At 40.2% G+C, this 18,875-nt stretch overlaps 1 protein-coding gene across 17 annotated transcripts in view; it reads right to left on the bottom strand.

The window, feature by feature from the left end:
• The window catches only part of EMSY (EMSY transcriptional repressor, BRCA2 interacting), a 43,483-nt gene extending 24,946 nt beyond the window's left edge, over positions 1–18,537 (bottom strand). For 6 of the 17 annotated variants that reach the window (XM_040055041.2, XM_040055053.2, XM_040055045.2 and 3 more), the window contains exons 1-8: positions 18,336–18,536; positions 17,228–17,336; positions 13,722–13,821; positions 13,018–13,092; positions 10,649–10,824; positions 9,268–9,420; positions 4,961–5,220; positions 256–520 (exon numbers count right to left, since the gene is read on the bottom strand). In XM_040055041.2, the coding sequence (XP_039910975.1) occupies positions 256–520; positions 4,961–5,220; positions 9,268–9,420; positions 10,649–10,824; positions 13,018–13,092; positions 13,722–13,821; positions 17,228–17,297 (1,099 nt within the window). In that variant the 5' untranslated portion in view covers positions 17,298–17,336; positions 18,336–18,536. Of the gene's footprint in view, positions 1–255; positions 521–4,960; positions 5,221–9,267; positions 9,421–10,648; positions 10,825–13,017; positions 13,093–13,721; positions 13,822–17,227; positions 17,337–17,809; positions 17,940–18,335 lie in introns of those variants that run through there. The other 11 variants (XM_040055047.2, XM_058419258.1, XM_040055051.2 and 8 more) reach the window with 9 other exon arrangements.
• Positions 18,538–18,875: the final 338 nt, after the last annotated feature.

The following is an 18,875-nucleotide window of genomic DNA, read 5'->3' as shown; positions in this document are numbered from 1 at the left end:
TTGAGGTTATATCGTTTTAGAGCTAGGTCACACCCCTCTACCATATCCAAAGGAGGATCTGCACATTAACTGCTGAAGTACAGAGGAAAACAGTTCAACAAGAACTTTTGTGGAGTCTCTTGGAATAGTTTCATCAACAGATTTCTTTCACGTGTCCTGTGCTTTACTCATATGTAAACAAAAAGTCCCCAGCACTATTCTCAATGCAAAGTCCAATTCCTCAATGAAAGAGCCTTTATAAGATAATTGCCATACCTTGTGCTACTGTTGACATAACCACTGATGGTGTGGATGACACTACAGCAGTCACAGCAATAGTACTTGCAGTGCAGGAGGGAGTGGAGCAGGCGCTGCTGCTGCCCACAGAGGACTGGGAAGCAGTGATAACCACGGGCTGCTTCTGAGTAGTTGAGGCAATGACTGATGTTGGGACCAGTTTTGTAACTGCTGCATAGTTGTGGGACTTGGAAAGGATGTTGGGTACAAAAGTTGAGCTTGGAGAGGTGGTTACTATTATGACCTAAAAAAAAAGAAAAAACAAAACAAAACAAAAACAAGAAGAAATTCATTTGCTCCTTGCATCTATTTAGAAGCATAGAAATTTCAGTAACAGGGTCTGTCTGTGTATTTAGTTTTAGGGATGCATATTTACTAAGAGCTTGTAAGACTTGTCAATCACATTTGCTCACAAGAAAAAGTTTCAATTATTTTGAAGAAGTGGTGATTAACATTTCCTCAAAATTAGGATTTTTAAGGAAAACAATTACTAGCCAATAAAGTAGAATTATCTCATGTCTGAAGGCAATCAGACAGGAATGAACCTGACTTCATTAAATTGGGTGAGGAAGCCTGAAACCCATTTTAAGAGAAACTGAATGGATTTCTAGCAAGTTTTAAGTGCCATTCTTCCAAACCTTGCAAAAATATCAAGAAACAGCAATGAGAGAAAATAGATGATTTTTTTTCTTTAACAGTTAACAACCACTTGCTGAGTCAGTATTGGGAAATGCTTTTGATCTATAAGGCAGTAAACAGTATTTCATCAGTGAAAGAAAAATGGTTTATCTTTGAAGGAATTCCTGCTTTATTTAGTACTCTCAGTAACAAGAAATTCTTTCTGATTTGTCTGAAAACCATTTGTCTGAAGAGAATAAACACTACTCCAGTGTAAGTTACAACTATGACTTCATGAATCTGATCTGACATAGAAAAACACAGAATTCATGACAGCATTGGAAGAAGTCTGTTCTTATGTAACTGACCTAGAAAACTAAACATTTATTAAGTATTAAATATGGGGACTGTTTACGTAAATAAATTCCTTTTATTCAACTTATATGTCCCTTCTTGTACTTACATAGTTAGAAAAAGCAGCATAAAAATACAGTATTTTCAGTTTATCATGCGAGAATACTGAGAAATTATTTTAATAATGCTGTTGTCCCAACAAAAATTTTGGTTATTAAAACCTTGAGAATTTAAACTTATTAACGATTCAATGTCACAAAAGCTGATAGAAAAATAAGGCACAAAAGGGGCAAAGAAAAATCAGTGACAGCTCACGCAGAAAGTCTTACACTGCTAGCCAAGCACTACTGAAACCTTGTCTGATAAAGAAATAATATGATAATGGCACCAGATATAGACTTAAGCAACAAATCAAGCAGCAAGATTATGAGTTTATAATTTGCTTAAAGAAAAATGGGAAAAAAAAAAAAGAGAAATAGCCACATGGATGGAATAAAAGCAGCAAATTTCACCACCATGGCTGGTTCTGCCTCTTCTTTTGCCTCAGTTCTTAGCTTGATGATCTCTGCTGCTCAGATAAACCTTTAATATCTTGATCTGAGAAAAATCAAAACCTTACTACCCCACAAGCTACAGCAGGTTGATCACAACTAACCAGTGTCTGAAGAGGGCAAGATTTCCACATTCTGCTGCTTTTCTGCCTGGTTGCATTCTCCAGTAAGAACATTTTCTCTGCATCAGTCTTATTTTTGCATCCTGTCTAATCTTGACTGAATCAAAACACCCTTCTCAAATTGCTCGTAGGCTACAAACATGCAGATGAGCTGAAAGTGACACAGCTTGTTCTAGTGGGAGAATTGGAAGTGAAAGGATTCTGTGATACGCCTCTGGAGTTTTATCCTGTTTCTTAAACTGTCAGCTAACACTAGGAATACTTCCAACTGTCTGAAGTTTATGGACAGCTCCATTCCACTCAGGGGTAACTAATTTAGGAACACAATCAAAGGACAACTTGCAGTTTAAAAAGGCAGATTAGAGCTTAGTGTGAATATGAACTATACGATGACAGGGCAAGTTCAGCATCACAACTAAGTACTGGTACGCAGAATGAATCCGGGCATAATCTCAACTCCTGTAGACCACTGCAGCTCTAAGTCTAAGAGTATAACTTAAAAATACTTCATTTCATTGAGGAAGGAATAAAGCCTGTAAAGCATTACAGTTCAACAGTGGCTGCTATACTGTGACTAAGTAGTTTTGTGTCTGTCAAATCTATCTCATCTTTCAAAATTAACAGAGTGGAGCAAAGTTCAGGAATCTTCATGTATGAAGTATATCCAGAAATTGTAAAATTCATGTAAAAATTTCAGTATGAAAGGTCAGATCACAACCACTGTATTTCTGAAATACTGTTTTGTCATGTATGTTGAAGTGATCCAAATAATCTCATCAGAGGTACCAAAACTGCATGCCATGTTTTACAGCAGAGAAACTGCCTGATTTTAAACATGCGCACACAAATCAAGGTGGTAATTTTGTTGTTGTTGGTTTTAATTGCTACAGTAAAACCTAATTCCCAACAGGCACTGAATTTGTCCTGTCAGCTCTATTCTGAGAGATGTCAAAACTTCATCCCTGAAAAAATGTTGTTTTAACTGCCAGAAACTTCACTAGCTAGATTCCTTGTGTCCCACACAGGTGACCTTATTACAAGAGAATTCAGAAACTGGAGCTGTGACATGATTAGTCGTTACAACAAATCTTCCTCCAACCTACTAAAATGTCAAAACAATTCAAAGAGATGGCATGCAGAAACAAAGAATTTCATTCGTATCTAACAACTTACACTCAAACTGGAAATGTGCTGTTGAGTACGAATGAACAAGACTGATTTTTAATTTAAAACTGCTAAAGGGGATTTCTCCCACCAAAATCATCCAGTTATATATTTTGGCATATCTAAATCCAACAAAAGAGGGCACTGTGACAAGTTCAGATACAAACACTACTCTGGCTGCCTAACAAAAGAAGCACTGATTTTTCTGTCACTGCAGATTAGTAAAACAGTCAAATAACAGAATGCAAAGCAAACGCTAAAATTTCCATGTCAGAACAAGGGGAGAGGAGTAACTGCAGGAAAGGTCCTATCAACAGTCCACTCTTCTGGAGACTTAGTACACTTCATCTTTAACTTCCATGATATATAATACCCATACTTAATACAACCTTACATATATTTAAGGCAAAAAATTCCTGCTGCAGAAATTATAATCCTAATGTGCAACAGGATGGACAGGTTAAGCCCTGTAGCAGCTGTGGAGTTGATGCACTGAATTTAATTTGATGGTTTATGCTCACTTATGGATTTCTCTTATACACTCATATATTCAGAGATGAAATTTGATTAAGGACACTGTTAATGAACAATGAATCAAATGTAAGCATCTTCCCTGGAGTGGGAGGAGGTCAGAAAGCAAAACCATTATTGCACATTACTTCAGTTAATCTTACTTGGTTTTAAAGTTTCCAAAAATTAAGACAAAGGAACTCTGCTAACCCAAAAAGAGCCATAAAGCAAATAAGACGACTTGTAGGAGGACAAATATACACAAAGGTTTGAGCTCAACAGTCAAGCTCTCACAGCTGGAAAAAAATGCTTGTTAGTGGCCAGCTTGCCATAAGTCTATTGGTATCAAGATCAAATTAATTCCACAGAGACCCTGAAGTCTCCCTGAAGTCTGCTGTAATTAATAACTGTATCAAGAATGAACTTGGGCTAAACCATTCATTTTTTTAAAAATCTTAAGAACAGAGGAATAGACACAACTGAAATGCCTCCGAAAGAAAGGTAATACAGTCATGCCATAGATCTATGTCCAGTACAAAATTTAAACAAGGAAAACCTTTTGTGCACACTGCATTGTGGTGAAAGCTAGGCACACTCAGCTGAAATAATGCAACTGATTTTGACCACTGTAACACTGTTAATGTAAAATGAGAAATGGCACACTAATACTGAAAGGAAAAAAAAAAGGCCCCCAGACTTTGACCAGCTCCAAGAATAAGCATTATAGACCCCAAAAAACTAGTTTCTAGATAAAAGTTTTGGCAAGGGAAAGCCCACGCCGCCTCTCCTAGAATTCTACTACTGCAAAGAATAATTATAAATAATGAAAATAGAAATAAGAAAGATTACCTTTGACCAACAGTTGTTACCATCTGAAGGCTGTTCAGTGGCCTATGTGATCCAGTTTTCAGTGGACTAGTGTCCATATCACAAAACCCAACACCACAAATGGTACTAACTGGTAACCTTGTTGGCAGTCTCACCAGACAGGCCAAGAATTTAATGAGCATGGAGACTGAATCCCCTCTCATCCCTAGAAGTGGTCCCTTCAGGTCAGGGTTGAGGCACATTGGTGGGGCAGTCTGGGGAAACTTGCACTCCCGCTGCCTGTGCTGTACCTGTTCTGTGGATAAAAAGAGGGCTTCAGTCTCCACGGCTGTCAATCCAGGTCCTTTCACACACAGGTGAACTAAATTCATACAAGAGTTTGGTTTTCCCTTGTTTGTTTTAAAGAGGGATTACTTTATCCCAAGCACAATCCTTAAAAAACAGCTAGTCAGATCACAGAAAGGAAGAGTCAAACATCGTATCTTATTCATTGATAAAACCAGAATAAAGTAACAGTTGGCAGCTTCCCCCACATACCTTCTGTGTTGTGGTGTTTGTTGTCTGTGTTGAGGGCTTAGTGAAGGTTATTTTCACAGGCGACATGTGTGGTGGTAAGGAGTTGGCAATGCTCTGCATTATATTACTCATTTTGGGGCTCCCACTTACAGGCACTGTGATAGTTTTAGTGACAGGAGTCACTGCCTTCGGGACTTCTTTCAGGAGAACAGGGGAAGAACTAGAAGAATTTGTTCGCCGTCTTTTGCGGGGCTTTTCATCATCGTCTGAGCAGCTGACACCTGGAAAAGAAATACTTCTTCTAAATTATATTTCCCCTGTCTGCAGATCTCAGTGCTTTCTGAAACACTACATCCTTCTTGAGTCTTACACCCTCTTTCAGGTAAGATAAAAGAAATAAAGGACAAATTACATCTTATGGTCACAACCAAGCGGTATCACACCTCAGTCCTTGATACAGGCCACACGCAGCGCCATGAATCAGAGACAAATCGCCCCAAACCCCAATCTACTCAGTTACTGGGTTACTTCATTCAGTTTGAGAGAATAAAAAAAACATAAGAACCACTACAGGGTTTTCCTTCTGTCTACAGAAGTTTGACTAGTGAGACTACACACACAAGGGGATTGGGATCATGCCACACACTATTTAAAACTTTACACAGCTTTGGTTTTTTTGGTGGTGGTTTTGTTTACAGCAACTGGACTATTGAAGTTCATCCCCCTGTACTTTCCTCATACTTCAGCCTTTGCACCTACTTCCATGTCATGTTTATCCTTACAGTACCCTTCTGCCTTTCACCTCAATACAGCACCTTGAGATACAATTTTTTTTTGTTATATAGTTTTAGTGTGAAGGTCAAGCTTCACTTCATCACAAAATGCACTTTGGTGCATTTTGTGCAACAGATAAAAAATGGCATCTAGCAATCATGAAAAACAGAAGTCCAGGTTCAAAAGACTTCTTTCTTCCTCAGAATCACATACTGCACACATAGAAAAAAAAATCTGCTGCAATATTCAGCTCAGCAAAGGATAACAGCATGATTAATGGATCTTAATTCCAAATGAAACTTGCCAAGGTAGGCAAAAGATTCATAAACTACAGAAAGACACAGGTTAATAACCCTGCAAACTCTTAGAGCTACTCAGTAGCACTGAACCCAGGAAGGCTCTACAGAAGGACCTAAACATGCTGGATCCATGGACTGAGGTTCAATGAGGCCAAGTGCCAGGTCCTGCCCTTGGATCACAACCATTCCCTGCACAGCTACAGGCTGGGGGCAGAGTGGCTCAGCAGGAAAGGACTTAGGGATGCTGGCCAACAGCTGGCTGGATATGAGCAAGGTGGGCAAGGACAATGGCACCTGGCCTGTACTAGCACTGGTGTGGCAGCAGGACCAGGGCAGAGACCATTCCCTGTGCTGGGCACTGCTGAAGTATCTCCAGTCCTTGGGGTCACTTTTGGGCACCTCCTGACAAGAGAGACATTGAGGTGATGGAGCACATCCAGATAAGGGAACAGAGCTGGGGAAGGGTCTGGAGCACCAGGAGCAGCTGAGGAAGCTGGGGGGGCTCAGGCTGGAGAAAAGGAGGTTATGGGGGGACATTCTTGCTTTCACCAACTCCCTGACAGGAGGGCGTAGCCAGATGGGGGCTGGGCTCTTTTCCCAGGTGACAAGAAGAAATAGCTTCAAATTGTGCCAGAGGAGGTCCAGATTAGATATTAGAAAAAAAAAAAAAAACAAACTTCACTGGAAAAGTAGTCCGGTATTGGAAAAAGTTGCCCAGGGAGATGACAGTCTGGAAGTGTTCAGGAGGTATCTGAATGAGACACTTGGGGGTGTAGTTTAGGGGTCATTATGATGGTGCTGGGTTGATGGTTGGACTAGATGATCTTGAAGGTCTCTTCCAACCCTGACAAATCTGCAATCCTGTTATTTATGCTTACCATGTTAACCTGTGTCAAACCATTTAAAAAGAAAAAAAATCAGAGAGAAGCTGAACAGATACAATCCAGCCTACGCAAAAGATGATTGAAAATCTTGTTCCATGTGCCTGGAGCTTAAAGACAAAGAACACTATCACAGCAAAAAGCAGTCTTGCTGATTATCAAAGCAAACTTGGTTAGTAGTCAACCTCTAATTAGGGCCAAGATCTAATTATGGCCAATCTCTAATTAAAACTACTAAATATTCTGACATTCAAAAAGTGAAGTTGCAAGAACTAACATGGGCAAGAAACTGCCCAGCACCACAACAGGCATTTCTGAAAAATGGTATTATCTCTGAGCAAGAGTAGCAGCTCATTTGCAGGTACATATCCAAAGGCTGACAGTTTTATCAGAGACAGGAAACTGAACTAGGAAAGAGAAGCAAACTTCAAGAACATAGCTTTAGTTGGCTGTAGCAGTACAAGTGAAGTATGGATCTACAAAACCAGATTTCAAAGCTCTAATCAATAATTTACTTTATGCCTCTGAATAAGCCTCATGGCAACCTCTCTCTATAAAGCAGAGGTTTGATTACATAACTTTAAGGTTTATTACGGACAGGCTTCTACGTATTACTGTGAACGCACTATAGAAACTTGTAACTATGTGTGCACTAATCATATTGAACATGTGCAATAATTTAAAAATCTCAGAATCCATTTAAATCTAAAATTCACATGCAACTAGCATGTCAGGATACAGCTGTTATTTGGTGGGGCACCAAGAAATAAAGAAAACTTTGTGGTCCTCAGTCACAAAAAAACCCATAAACCAATCAATCAGGACATAAGAAAGTAACATTAAACAAGCAGAGCATTAATTTATGTTAAGTACAGCTCATTTCACCTCCTATTTTCACTGCTGGGGTTTTGTAAGATTATTCCTACCATTTCACGTTAGAAATTGCTGTACAAAGTTTTCCACAGACATTAGTTAAAAGGTAATACAGCTTTTACTGTAACTCACACTTGATAAGTAAGGAAGAGTCATGGAAAGGTTAATGGCTCAATCAGACTGTGACTTGGAAGAGGTTACACCACAGACCAGTGGTGAAGTCCTGACTGTAACTCAGCTCTCATGAATCTGCTCTTAAGCAGTTTGTTAAAATCAATATGACTGATGTAACATACTCTGAAAGAAACACAATTCCTTAAAAAAAAAAGTCAATAAAAACAGTAACAACAAAATGAAGCACATGAAGTAGGGAAGAAATTAAATCTAGGGACAGACAATTATAATGATCATCCCTGTATCATGTGTCTAGACGTATTTGATTCTCATTACCATGTAAGAATTCAATAAAGTCTACATTAAAATTTTAATATGTTAAGAACATTTTCCCCTGACTCTTCAAACTAAAGCCAAATGATTAGTGCATAGGTCAGAAAAATGAAAAACCTTAATGTAATGGGTTTAATGGGTTGACAGAGCCATTAATGATGGTTTTTCACAAGTAACATTATATTTATGTACTGTGTGGCATTTCTGATTAGCTAGAAGCTTATACAGATGTATACATATATCATAAAAAGAGTATTTTTAAATAAGTAAATATTTTTAAAAACATTAAAGGTATACTGAGCAAGCATAAAATAGCATTTACCTACTTCACTATTATCTTTACTTGTTTTAATATAATCAAGAAAGAACTGAAGGAAACATTTTAATAGTAAAAGAAAACTACCCATGATGAGGGCATATATATGAGAATATCATCTGCTTTTAGACCTAGCTGACTTATTAACCAAACAAAGATGGGGACACAAACATACTCAAGAAAAAAGACTGTTTCTAGATTCTATGTCCTGGATTTCCAGATTTAAGTACATGCAGATAGGTCTCTGGTAGGAATTCATATGAAGTTTTTGCGGCTGCCAAGGAACATAAGCTTCACTAAGACTAGTAAACCACAAAATGGCCAGACATAGCATGTAAACACAAACCCTTGCCAAACTGCATCCAAAAATAAAAAAAATTCTATGTCAACTGTGAAGGTGGAAGAAGGACCTTTTCTAATTCAAGTAAGTGACTACTATGCATTAGTTCTCAACAAGGTGGATCAGCAATTCACCGATATACCGAAATTTCTGTATTTAATTTTCAAAATATTTTTCACTTGTTGTCCTTGTAGCTTTAGTGCTCCTTGCAGCATTTTGCAGCAAGTGGATTTATCCTGAACACTATTTATCTGTAAAAGGGAAGCACTAAATTAATTCTCTAGACTAAGGCACAAAGGCCTTAAATGATTTGCCCAGTGTTGGAGTGTTTAACTTGGTCTGTGCTTCAGCCACATTCTTTCTTTCTCTTTTGTTAATTAGTTGCTAGTATCACTTACTTTTGATGTAAACAGTACTTCCACTTGGCAAGACGACTACATTGGAGGCTGGACTGGCAGGTCTGGGGGACTTCACTGTTGCTACACTGCCACTTGGAACAGGGGTAGATGTTGGGGTTGAAGTGGTACTTGTGTAGGAATAGCAAACCACCACTGAAGAGGAGAAAAGACACCTTCCATATAACTGAAGTGCAGAATCCCATTATTCTATCACTATTTTTACAACTGAAATGGAAGCCAAAGACTTACTGGGTCATTATCTGTGTATTTGCCTCTGCATTCCTGTTACTGTGGAATACTCCCCAGTTTTAGCTAACCATGGCCATGGAATTAGTGGTCTTCAAAGACAACACAAAAATCTAAACTCCCATCCTCCCATACCCAAAAATCTCTGCTGCCAATGTGAGATTTTTCTGTCTTAATCTTTTACAATTTGTTATTTTTAATTTTAGCATTAATTCAATCTTTCTGCTTTTCTGTCAGTGATCACATCTGGATTAGTAACTGACAGAAAAGTGTTACTGCCTCAACAGCACATCAGTTGAAAAAACCCAAAATATTCCTTCAGTAGTGATTGTGCTAATCAGCTTTTTTAAACCACTGCTTTAAAGTAATAGCACAATGATACAGTATTTCTCACAAAACCAGGATGAAACAGCTTGTTTCAAGAAGTGTTCCACATTCTCCAGTTGTATGAAGCCTAACTCAAGCCACCTGAGCCAAGCAAGTTGGAATGTATACTACCATTATTTAAAAAGCATAGGGAAAGCAGAAAGCAACTTTTTACTTGTTACAATAGTACATTTAATCAGAAGGAAAAAACCCAAAGCAGTATTTTCTTGACTTTAACCAAAACCTCTTTGCATTCTTAAAATAAAATATTCTGATACAGCTTTCATCGCTTACAGAACTTTACAGAATCCAGCCATTAGTCCAAGTTTTTAAGGTTTAGAGAGCTGAAGAAGTTTATCAGTGAATGTACTCTCCTGACAAATTAGGTTGCTTTTATATTTCTGTTGCTAGACTGTCAATAACACAAAGCAGTCAGATTAATGCTGCAGATGCCACAAAGATATCTTTAAAAATGGGGTATTTTATATTTCTGTGAATAATGTTTGATAAGAAAGATTTGGACTTTTTTCATAGGTTCATTGAATAATCATTTGGTTTGGAATGAACTTTAAAGCTCACCCAGTTCCAACCCCCTGCCATCAGTCGGGGAGCGAGGGGACACTTTACACTAGGCTGGGTTGCTCCAAGCACTGTCCAACATGGCCTCAAAAAAATAGTATTTAACACTTAAAATCTAAGACACCAATTTCTACTGTGACACTGTTTTCATATTCCCATAGGTTGTAGCAGAATCCCGTATTTCTCTCACCTTCCTTGTTTCCAGTTTCTGCAGGAACTGGAAGGGACGCATTGTGCTGAACGGCTGCATTGGCAACAGCGTTGGCGGTAACAGTAAAAGCTGTTTGTGGAACAAGTCGCGGCATCAGTGGCACCAGTCGACGACCTTCTATGGACCACTCGGAAGAGCTGTTTGGTCCAGACATACTAAACAGAAATGCGTCTTCTGTAAGTATTTTGACAAGTTTCCAAATACTCAGTATCTTATTTAAGCACATTTTTTTTTCCAGTAGTGCAAGTCTAAAAGGCAGTTTAAGACATACTAGAGTACTAATACTCAGCTTTCTTTATTTCATTAAAGCCCTAGCATTTTTGTCATCTGATATAAAAAACATCCCATTTTAAATTGAAGAGTAGGCTCTTCTTTTGTTGTTTTGTTTTAGCAGAGCCGTTCACGGGCCAGAGGTGCGTGAATGCCATACTCAAACCCCCACATTAGGTTAGCTACTATTCAGGTACAGTTGGTATTCTCTCTACTTCTGGATTACAAAAATACCAAGAAACCAAACAGATATCATAATCCATTGAAATGGATTGTGTTATAGGGAAAAACTCTCAGCTTCTAAGGTAAATTTTGTTTCACCTGAACAGAAGAGTTTCTGATGCTTATTAAAGTAGTCCCAAACAAGGTGACACAACGTCAGATTATTTAATAAACAGAAAGCAGTCTTCTGCTCTAATTTACTCTTAACCTTAGTACTTACACCCACTCTAGAATGTTTCACAAAAACACTGTTCTTATCTAGATGGAGATATATTTTTGACTGTTCTACATGAGTCATTTGTCAAATCAGCAAAACCAAAACGGCAAATTATTTTTCAATACTGTAGTGTTTTTAAGCAAATCAACCTGTTTAATGTATTAATATATTCTAAAAAAATTCTCACATGAAATATTTCAAGCAAGTTGCAGGAAGAGCTACTACAAAGTAGTTTGTAAAATGCCGAGTATCTGCTCTGTTGTTAAATCTTGATATGCTTCAGCATTCCTCATGCATATGCACATCATATAAAGAGAGCAACATAAGCTGAGATAAAAATACATTTTAAAAACAAAAAGGGTAGAAAAGCTATCCAAGTAAGCTTTCCTAATGAGTTAAGATAATTATGTAAGTCAAATACTATATTATCAACCATCACTCATAAGGAACCATCATAGCAAAAATAAAGAAAAGCAGCACTTCAAAACTGCACCTTGTCTGGATTATAATATTTCATTGAAGTGAACACCTCAGGACAAACTATTCATGTTCTGCAAAATGCTAAGACCAGTAGTACTACTTGAAAGGAAAACTTCTTTCAGGAAAAGAATCCTGATTTGAGAACCATATGCTTTTCATATTCCCCCCTCATTTCTTTAAAGGGGTGTAAAGAAGTTTGTGGGTTTTGTTTGGTGAACAGCATACTTCTAAATCTTTAAACTTGAAAACTAAAAATTACAAGTCCTTCTACAGCACTAAACAAGTATGCTGATTTTGACTAGACTTGGACCAAACAATTGCCAACTCCAAGTGCCCTGCTATTCATATTATTTCCTTTCTTTCCTCCTCACAACACCTAAGCTACAACAGTCAAACTTAAAAATGTCAACAGTTGTAACACAGAAAAAGAAAATAAAACAGACACTTAAAATGCAGCTCTGTTTTAAGGTAGTCCTTAAAACTAAGACTCTTAAGTAATTATCAAAGATACATAACCCCTTGATCTATTGCTCCTCCACCTCTCAAAATCATGTGGAGCTTGTAAAAACAAATCCAAGGAGGCACCAGCCCAGCTGATGTCAGTACAGCAGCTGCGTCGCAGAGAGTGGCGGACACTGATGTCATCAGCTTGCTGCAGCTTTTCCTACTCTGGCCATTTTTTCCTTTCTATGCTGATACACTATTTTCCACTAATCTGCCACCACTTTCCCTCTGTCTCTCCTACATAGTTTTCTCTTTCCTCTTAATACAGCCTTTCCAAACTGATTAAAATAAAACTAAAAGCAAAACAAACAAGTAAAACCAAACATGTCCATCCTACTTAGGAGCTTCTCTATTTTCTCCATTCTTGGTTTATTCTGGTCTATCTTACAGAAAGGTCTCCATGCCAAAAAAATGTTTCTTACATCGTACTTGTACAGTGAATGGAATGGCCTTGGATCCAAAATGTAGTGGGTACTAAATAACTCTTCCTAGGTCCCTGTAGATCTGATACAGTAAGTCCTCCATCCATACAGTGTTTTAAATACTGGCTCTTTAAACCATCATCAATCTTCAAAATTCTACCATTCAGTTAAAGCATAATGGTTTTCCCAAAAGGTACTTTTGGAAATCAGTGACAAAATGACCTGGAACTTACTTGTGTGCAATTGTTGTTAGTCGTTCATCATTAACTGCTCTCCGAACTTCAGCACGATGTCGCTCTGTTGAAATACTATTAATATACAATAAAGCAATATATTTTAATCAGAGGAAGACATGAACATTAATCTAAAAATTCCAGCTAAAATTAAGCTTATGAATAATCTATCTAAGAGAAGAAAGGGAACAGGACTTCACATTTAGAGATTGTCACTTAACTCTTGCTATCGCAGAGAAAATTAATCATATTATTGCTCAAAAATACTACTGAAGAATGAAAAGAACATTACTGTTCACAGGGTATCCTTGAGAAACATCTAGAATCCAGCCTCCTAATGAGAGCAGTACATTTAAAGGATATGGCAGAAAAATTCACACATGACATGCAGCATTCTTTCTTGAGGTACCTTGGGCTCAAAGACTTCGGAGTTCTACCTTGACAAAACCACAAGCCAGTGTACATTCATTACCTGGCTGTAACCCTTTTAACACTCAGTATCCCATAAAGCACCAACAAACCAGCAAGGTTTCTACCACTGAAGGATGGTTGCTTTCCTTATTAAAAACTCCAAGGAGAACAGGAATGAAACCTCAACAACTTTCCAAACTCAGACCTATGCTGTGATCCTGGCGAAAGAAAAAGCATGTAACACCTTAAAAGAAAACAGATCATGGTTCTTAGTTTAAAAAGATCAGGGTTACCTAAGCACTTTAGAGAGTTCTCCAAGAAGATCCTTCTTCTCTTTTGTAAGGTCTCCCTGTGCACGTAAGGCACTGATGACACCTGCATAGGCCTCCAGTTCTGAAGAATTAGAGTGAATAATATTTCTATTTAATGCTCACAAGAAAGGGGGAAAAATATTGTTTTCCATATTACTGACAGTATTCTAATAATTTTCAAGATCATTAAGAGGAACATATCTTTCAATTATTTAGTGCTTTTTCAAAAAGAGACTGATGATTTGGAACTCTCTCAGTCAATTATTCTGCAGCATAAAACATTTCTATGAAACAACTGTCTCATCACAGAAGATTATCTAGTTTATAAACCCAAATGAATGTGTCAAGCTCTCTCTGACCTGACAATTCCAGCAAAAATCTTGAAGAAAGCATTTGGAAAGTAGTTCAGAATTCTCTCAACACGTATCATTATACTAAGAGTTCTATGGAAAAGCTTGGCTTGGAAAAGAAATACACTATCAAAAGAGCAACTGGTCTTTTTGGAATGCCTTTCCTTAACTAGCATGGACAACATCAACTCTAGTTTGTTAAATATGATCATCATAATCTTTTATGCCTATTTACTTGATAGGGTACAACCGCTTGAATCTGAAAGAAATGCCACACACTTAATTAAACCTGCACAACACAAACAATCCAGCTATTCTTAAACACAGAGCTACCACAAAGCCTAACTCATAAAAATGCAACTCTGATTTACCAGAAATGTGTAATTCCAGCTGACTGTGATGTCATGCCATCGGCAGTCAAAAAAAATGGAACTGTTAAAAGGCTACTGATGTTTTTGAATTTTGTCCTACTAAACAGGGTGAAGATACACCTAGTGCAAATAATGAAGCCTGCTAATTTGGCAAAGAATGACTTGCTATTCTCAGCTTCACACGGTTTAGGGAAACCAGAAACAAAAATTCTTTTGATTCTTACATAGCTGCCTTTCATTTGACATTTCAGCAGCCAACCCAAACAACCCCACAACAGATCCCAGTTAACCAAAACCAAGAATAAAAGATGCAGGCCAAAACCTAACACTGCCGAAGTTTGCTGCAAAAGAAAAGGCTCATGCTATTCTGAAAAGCTCTCAGTTTAGGATTCCAAAGAGCTAATTTACACATGAAATCAAGGAACTATGCTGAAAAGAAATTCTGCTTTCCTGTCTCAATTAAACAGATAAAACAAAAAGAAGAGTCATTTTTGTTAACCATGCAGCCTGCACAGGGATCCTGAGTGACCTGCAGAAGCATTTACAGCTTTAGTTATAAAACATTCACTAATTAATGCAATGGTTATTGCTAATATCAACATTTAGTTAGACAACCATGTTACAATATTTACGATACTAATTATTTTCCTCTGTTAACAACTTAAAGTAATTCTCAGATGCAACCATATAATTATTTATCAAGGGCACACTTTTTTTTTCCTTCTGCATTATAAATAAAGATCCCCTACACCAGAGCTGTAAAAATGCACATTCTGGTCTTCTGGAAGCTAGTAAGGATTACAGAACAGCTGTAACTTCCTCCCCTTCATGTTTATGCAGCAATCACTAACTGGTATACTCTCTTTCCAACACAAAACAAATGAAACAGCCAAAATGGGTTTGGCAAATAAATATAATTTTTGCTACTGTTAGGTGCTACCATCATCACCTCATTCAGTAATAAACCACGATCAAACCTAGGTCCTGCATACCTTGAGATGCATTTCAGCCTCACCTACATCCCCGCTTCACTCCTTACTCCCACTACTGCTGTACCATTAGCTAAATTAGATGTTGGGCAGTGAGCTGGAAAGGCAGGACCCTCTAAAACAAATGGCTATTGCTGAATGTGACTATCACACAGCTATTGCTCCCACTGCCTGTGCTCCTTCAGGCCCCAGTCCCACGGTGTGCGTCTCAGCTCAAAGGGGTAGTGCCTCAGCCTTCCCCTGCTGGCAGGGCCCCTTTGTGGGGACACAGCTCATGCCAGCAAAACAAAATGATTATGTTTTGAATTTTTCCTTCCTGTCAGCCTAGATTATGTCATTCAAGGGGGTGTAGCTGCAGTTCTGTTTGGCTCAGCTGCACCAGCACACCTCTGTCAGCTCAGGTGGAAGTTGTTTTTTCATGCTTCCAGCCAGCACAGCTGAAACTCAGTAGCACAGATCTGGTCAAAAGACTTCCGCACTCTGTACTTTCTCCTAGCTTTTGTACTTCTTGAGCCTTGTTTAAGACTTAGGGCTGTCACCTTAACAGATAGTATAGCTTGTTGCAACGTTATGTGCCACATCGGCACCACTGTTTCAATAGCACACAAAGCCCATATTCCCAAGAAATGAAATAAACAGGGCAAAGGGAGGAGAATAAATTCTCAACTCTCAGAAAGTGGATGGCTCCACAATGTATGAGAACTTTGGCACAGTTGAGAAATGCAGCACACCATCTCTTAGCAGTCAAGCAAAATAAGAACAAGAAAAGCTATCACTTGACAGTCACAGGAAGTTAGGGGGAACCTCAACTTTCTTCTTGACATAATTTCCTAGACTACAGTCCTCAGAAGAAACTGAAAAATCTAAGGCTTTTTTTTCCCCCCACCTAGTATCATTTAACTGGCAAAACCTCAAACCCTTAATTGCAGAAATTCAGCCTAAGAACTCAAAACCAACTATTCCAGATCAAAGGTCTAGCAAGGGATTCTCTCCCCTGCAGTAGCCAAAAGCAGATATGTGAAGAAAAAGCAAATGTTTTTATTACTTTCCAAAACACAGAAGCATCTCTCCTCATACACTTAGATCTACAGAGGCAGAGTGCTAAAATATCTCCCAGTGTCTATCTCTTGGGCAAGGGCCTCAAATATTGAGCTACATTTGAAACAATGAAAAACGCTCCTGTGGTTATGGCATTTGAGCAAGGACATCATTTTCCCACTTGACTGACAACCTGTGTAACTGCAAACCACAAACAGCATTTTTTTAAATCCTGTTTCATGTCTTTGCAATCGTAACTTCATTACTTGAATTCATCCCTACAGCATCAGTTAAACCAGGATTCCACTATGTTTTTTTGGGGTACAAAAGGTGTCTAATACAGAACTGGGAGTGGGGGAGGGGAAAAAAAAAAAAAAAAAAATCCCCCACCCCCCCCCACCCCCAAACAAACAAAGCCCAAAAACACCCAACCCCAAAGGTTCTCCTTTCACAGAAAATTTTGCCGCATGTTAATACTAACAGAAAAACCCAGCCCTGCAACACAGGACATCCAAGAGAGATTCAACCAAACCAAAACAATTCTTCTCTACTCGTTTTGCTAGAGCTGAGTGTCAGCCAAATATAACTTTAAGCCAGGGCTGTCAAACCAACGACACATGGAAAACACAGGAAATTACTTGCAAGTTGCCTGTAGACATATTAAAATATTTAATGCAAGCAGCATGAAGGCACATCTTAAAAGGGCAAAATACAGACCCACAAATTGTATCTTACTGTACCCAGTTTGCGAAGGATCCTCTTGCACTCATCCCTGCTGAGGTCGAGAAGAGTTGGCCACACCACAGGCATCCTTCCCTTGTGTCTGTGCTCCCACAGAGCTCAGCCTCGCTGGAAAAGGAATATAAACGCTCAAGCCTATAATTTATTGATTTCCCAAGCCGATCAATGCAAACTCTTCTCAGCCTGCTCACAACTCCACCGACATATTTGCTCCCATCCCCGCCCCAATCTTTGTAGTGGCATGAAGGAATTCGGCAGCTTCACAAGGGCATGGACCTCCTATACTCTCTAGCTCAAATGCATCACCCAAGCCTTTTTACGGAGTTTCCTATCTCCTTCTCAAGCCTTTTTTTTTCACGCTAAAACTCTCCCCGAATTGATGTTCAAGTCTCCTCTCTCTCTTTATGCGGAGTACCTATTAAAAGAATTCTTCCAGTGAACCGCACGCTTCCCCTTGCCCCCAGAGAATGCGTTTTGCGCCAGCCTATGACAGGATGGCAAAAACATCGTGTGTGAAAATTCGCTCTCCACATACCAACACCAGCCCCTTCCCCCCAAAAATAAGGCAAACACGGGAACACCTCGATCGCAACGAAGCGAGATTCCGGGGATGGCGGGGAGAGAGGGCACATCTCCCCGATGCGACGAGGATAATAAAAGAAAAAGAGCAGCCGGAGGCGAGGTGGGCAAGCGGGGCTTGGGCTAGGCAGGGAACGGCACGACAGTGGGGCTGGGCACCGGGAACAAAAGCCTCGGCGCCGTCGCAGCTTCCAGCGGGGGACTGGAGGAGGGGAGGGTCTCCTGCAAGGGCGCCCGAAGGCAGCCGCCACCCGGGCATTCCCTGCCCGCCCTTCCCGGGCCCTGGGCGCGGGGGACCGGCCGGAGCCAGCGGCGCTGGGTCCCCCCGGGATCGGGGAAAGAGAGGGACGGAGCGGGCGGCGGCTGGCGCTGCTTCCTCGCATCAGGCGGAGCGGCAGCGCCGACGGGAGGGGGCCGGGGCGCTGCCCTGGGCCCGTAAGGGGGCGGCGGATCCCCGCCGTCCCGGAAACGGAGCTGCCCCTCTCCCCGAGGCGGACCGCCTCGGGTAGGGCGGGGAGCAGGACCCACCTGCCCGGCCGTACCCAGTACATCGAAGGCTTCGCAGCAGCCGCACCCCACACACACACCGTTCGCCAAATGCCGCGCTCGGGTTTGTTTAGTGGCGGCGGCGACGGCGTTTACTCGGGTCAAGATGGCGGACAAGAGCGCTACGCATGCGCAGGTACCGCGAGGTACGCTAGGAATTGTAGTCTCTGCCACCCCTCGACCATGAGGAGCTGGAATAAGCTGGTGCCAAGATGGGCACTCGAGTGAACATTGCGCATGCGCAGCGACAAGAAGCATGTCGGGAACGGTAGTTCTCTCGGTGATTCTCGACGTGCGAGGAGCGGCGCCCACCTTCCCGCCATGGCTCGGCGGGCGGCTACGGGCAATCGGAGGGGACAAAACACGTTGCGCGTTCTCCGCCCGGGCTGGGGTCCGCTGTGAGGTTGGAATGCAGCCGCGTACCCCCGAATTCTAGGAATTAACAGCTGGCCGCCACTCCTGGAAGGAAATCTGGCAGGGGAGAACGTCACCCCGGCGCCACTTGGGCGTTTGCAGTTTTCT

This window comes from Hirundo rustica, chromosome 2 (assembly GCF_015227805.2).
Source record: "Hirundo rustica isolate bHirRus1 chromosome 2, bHirRus1.pri.v3, whole genome shotgun sequence".
In the NCBI taxonomy this organism is placed as follows: domain Eukaryota; kingdom Metazoa; phylum Chordata; class Aves; order Passeriformes; family Hirundinidae; genus Hirundo; species Hirundo rustica.
This window is presented reverse-complemented; position numbering and strand designations above follow the sequence as displayed.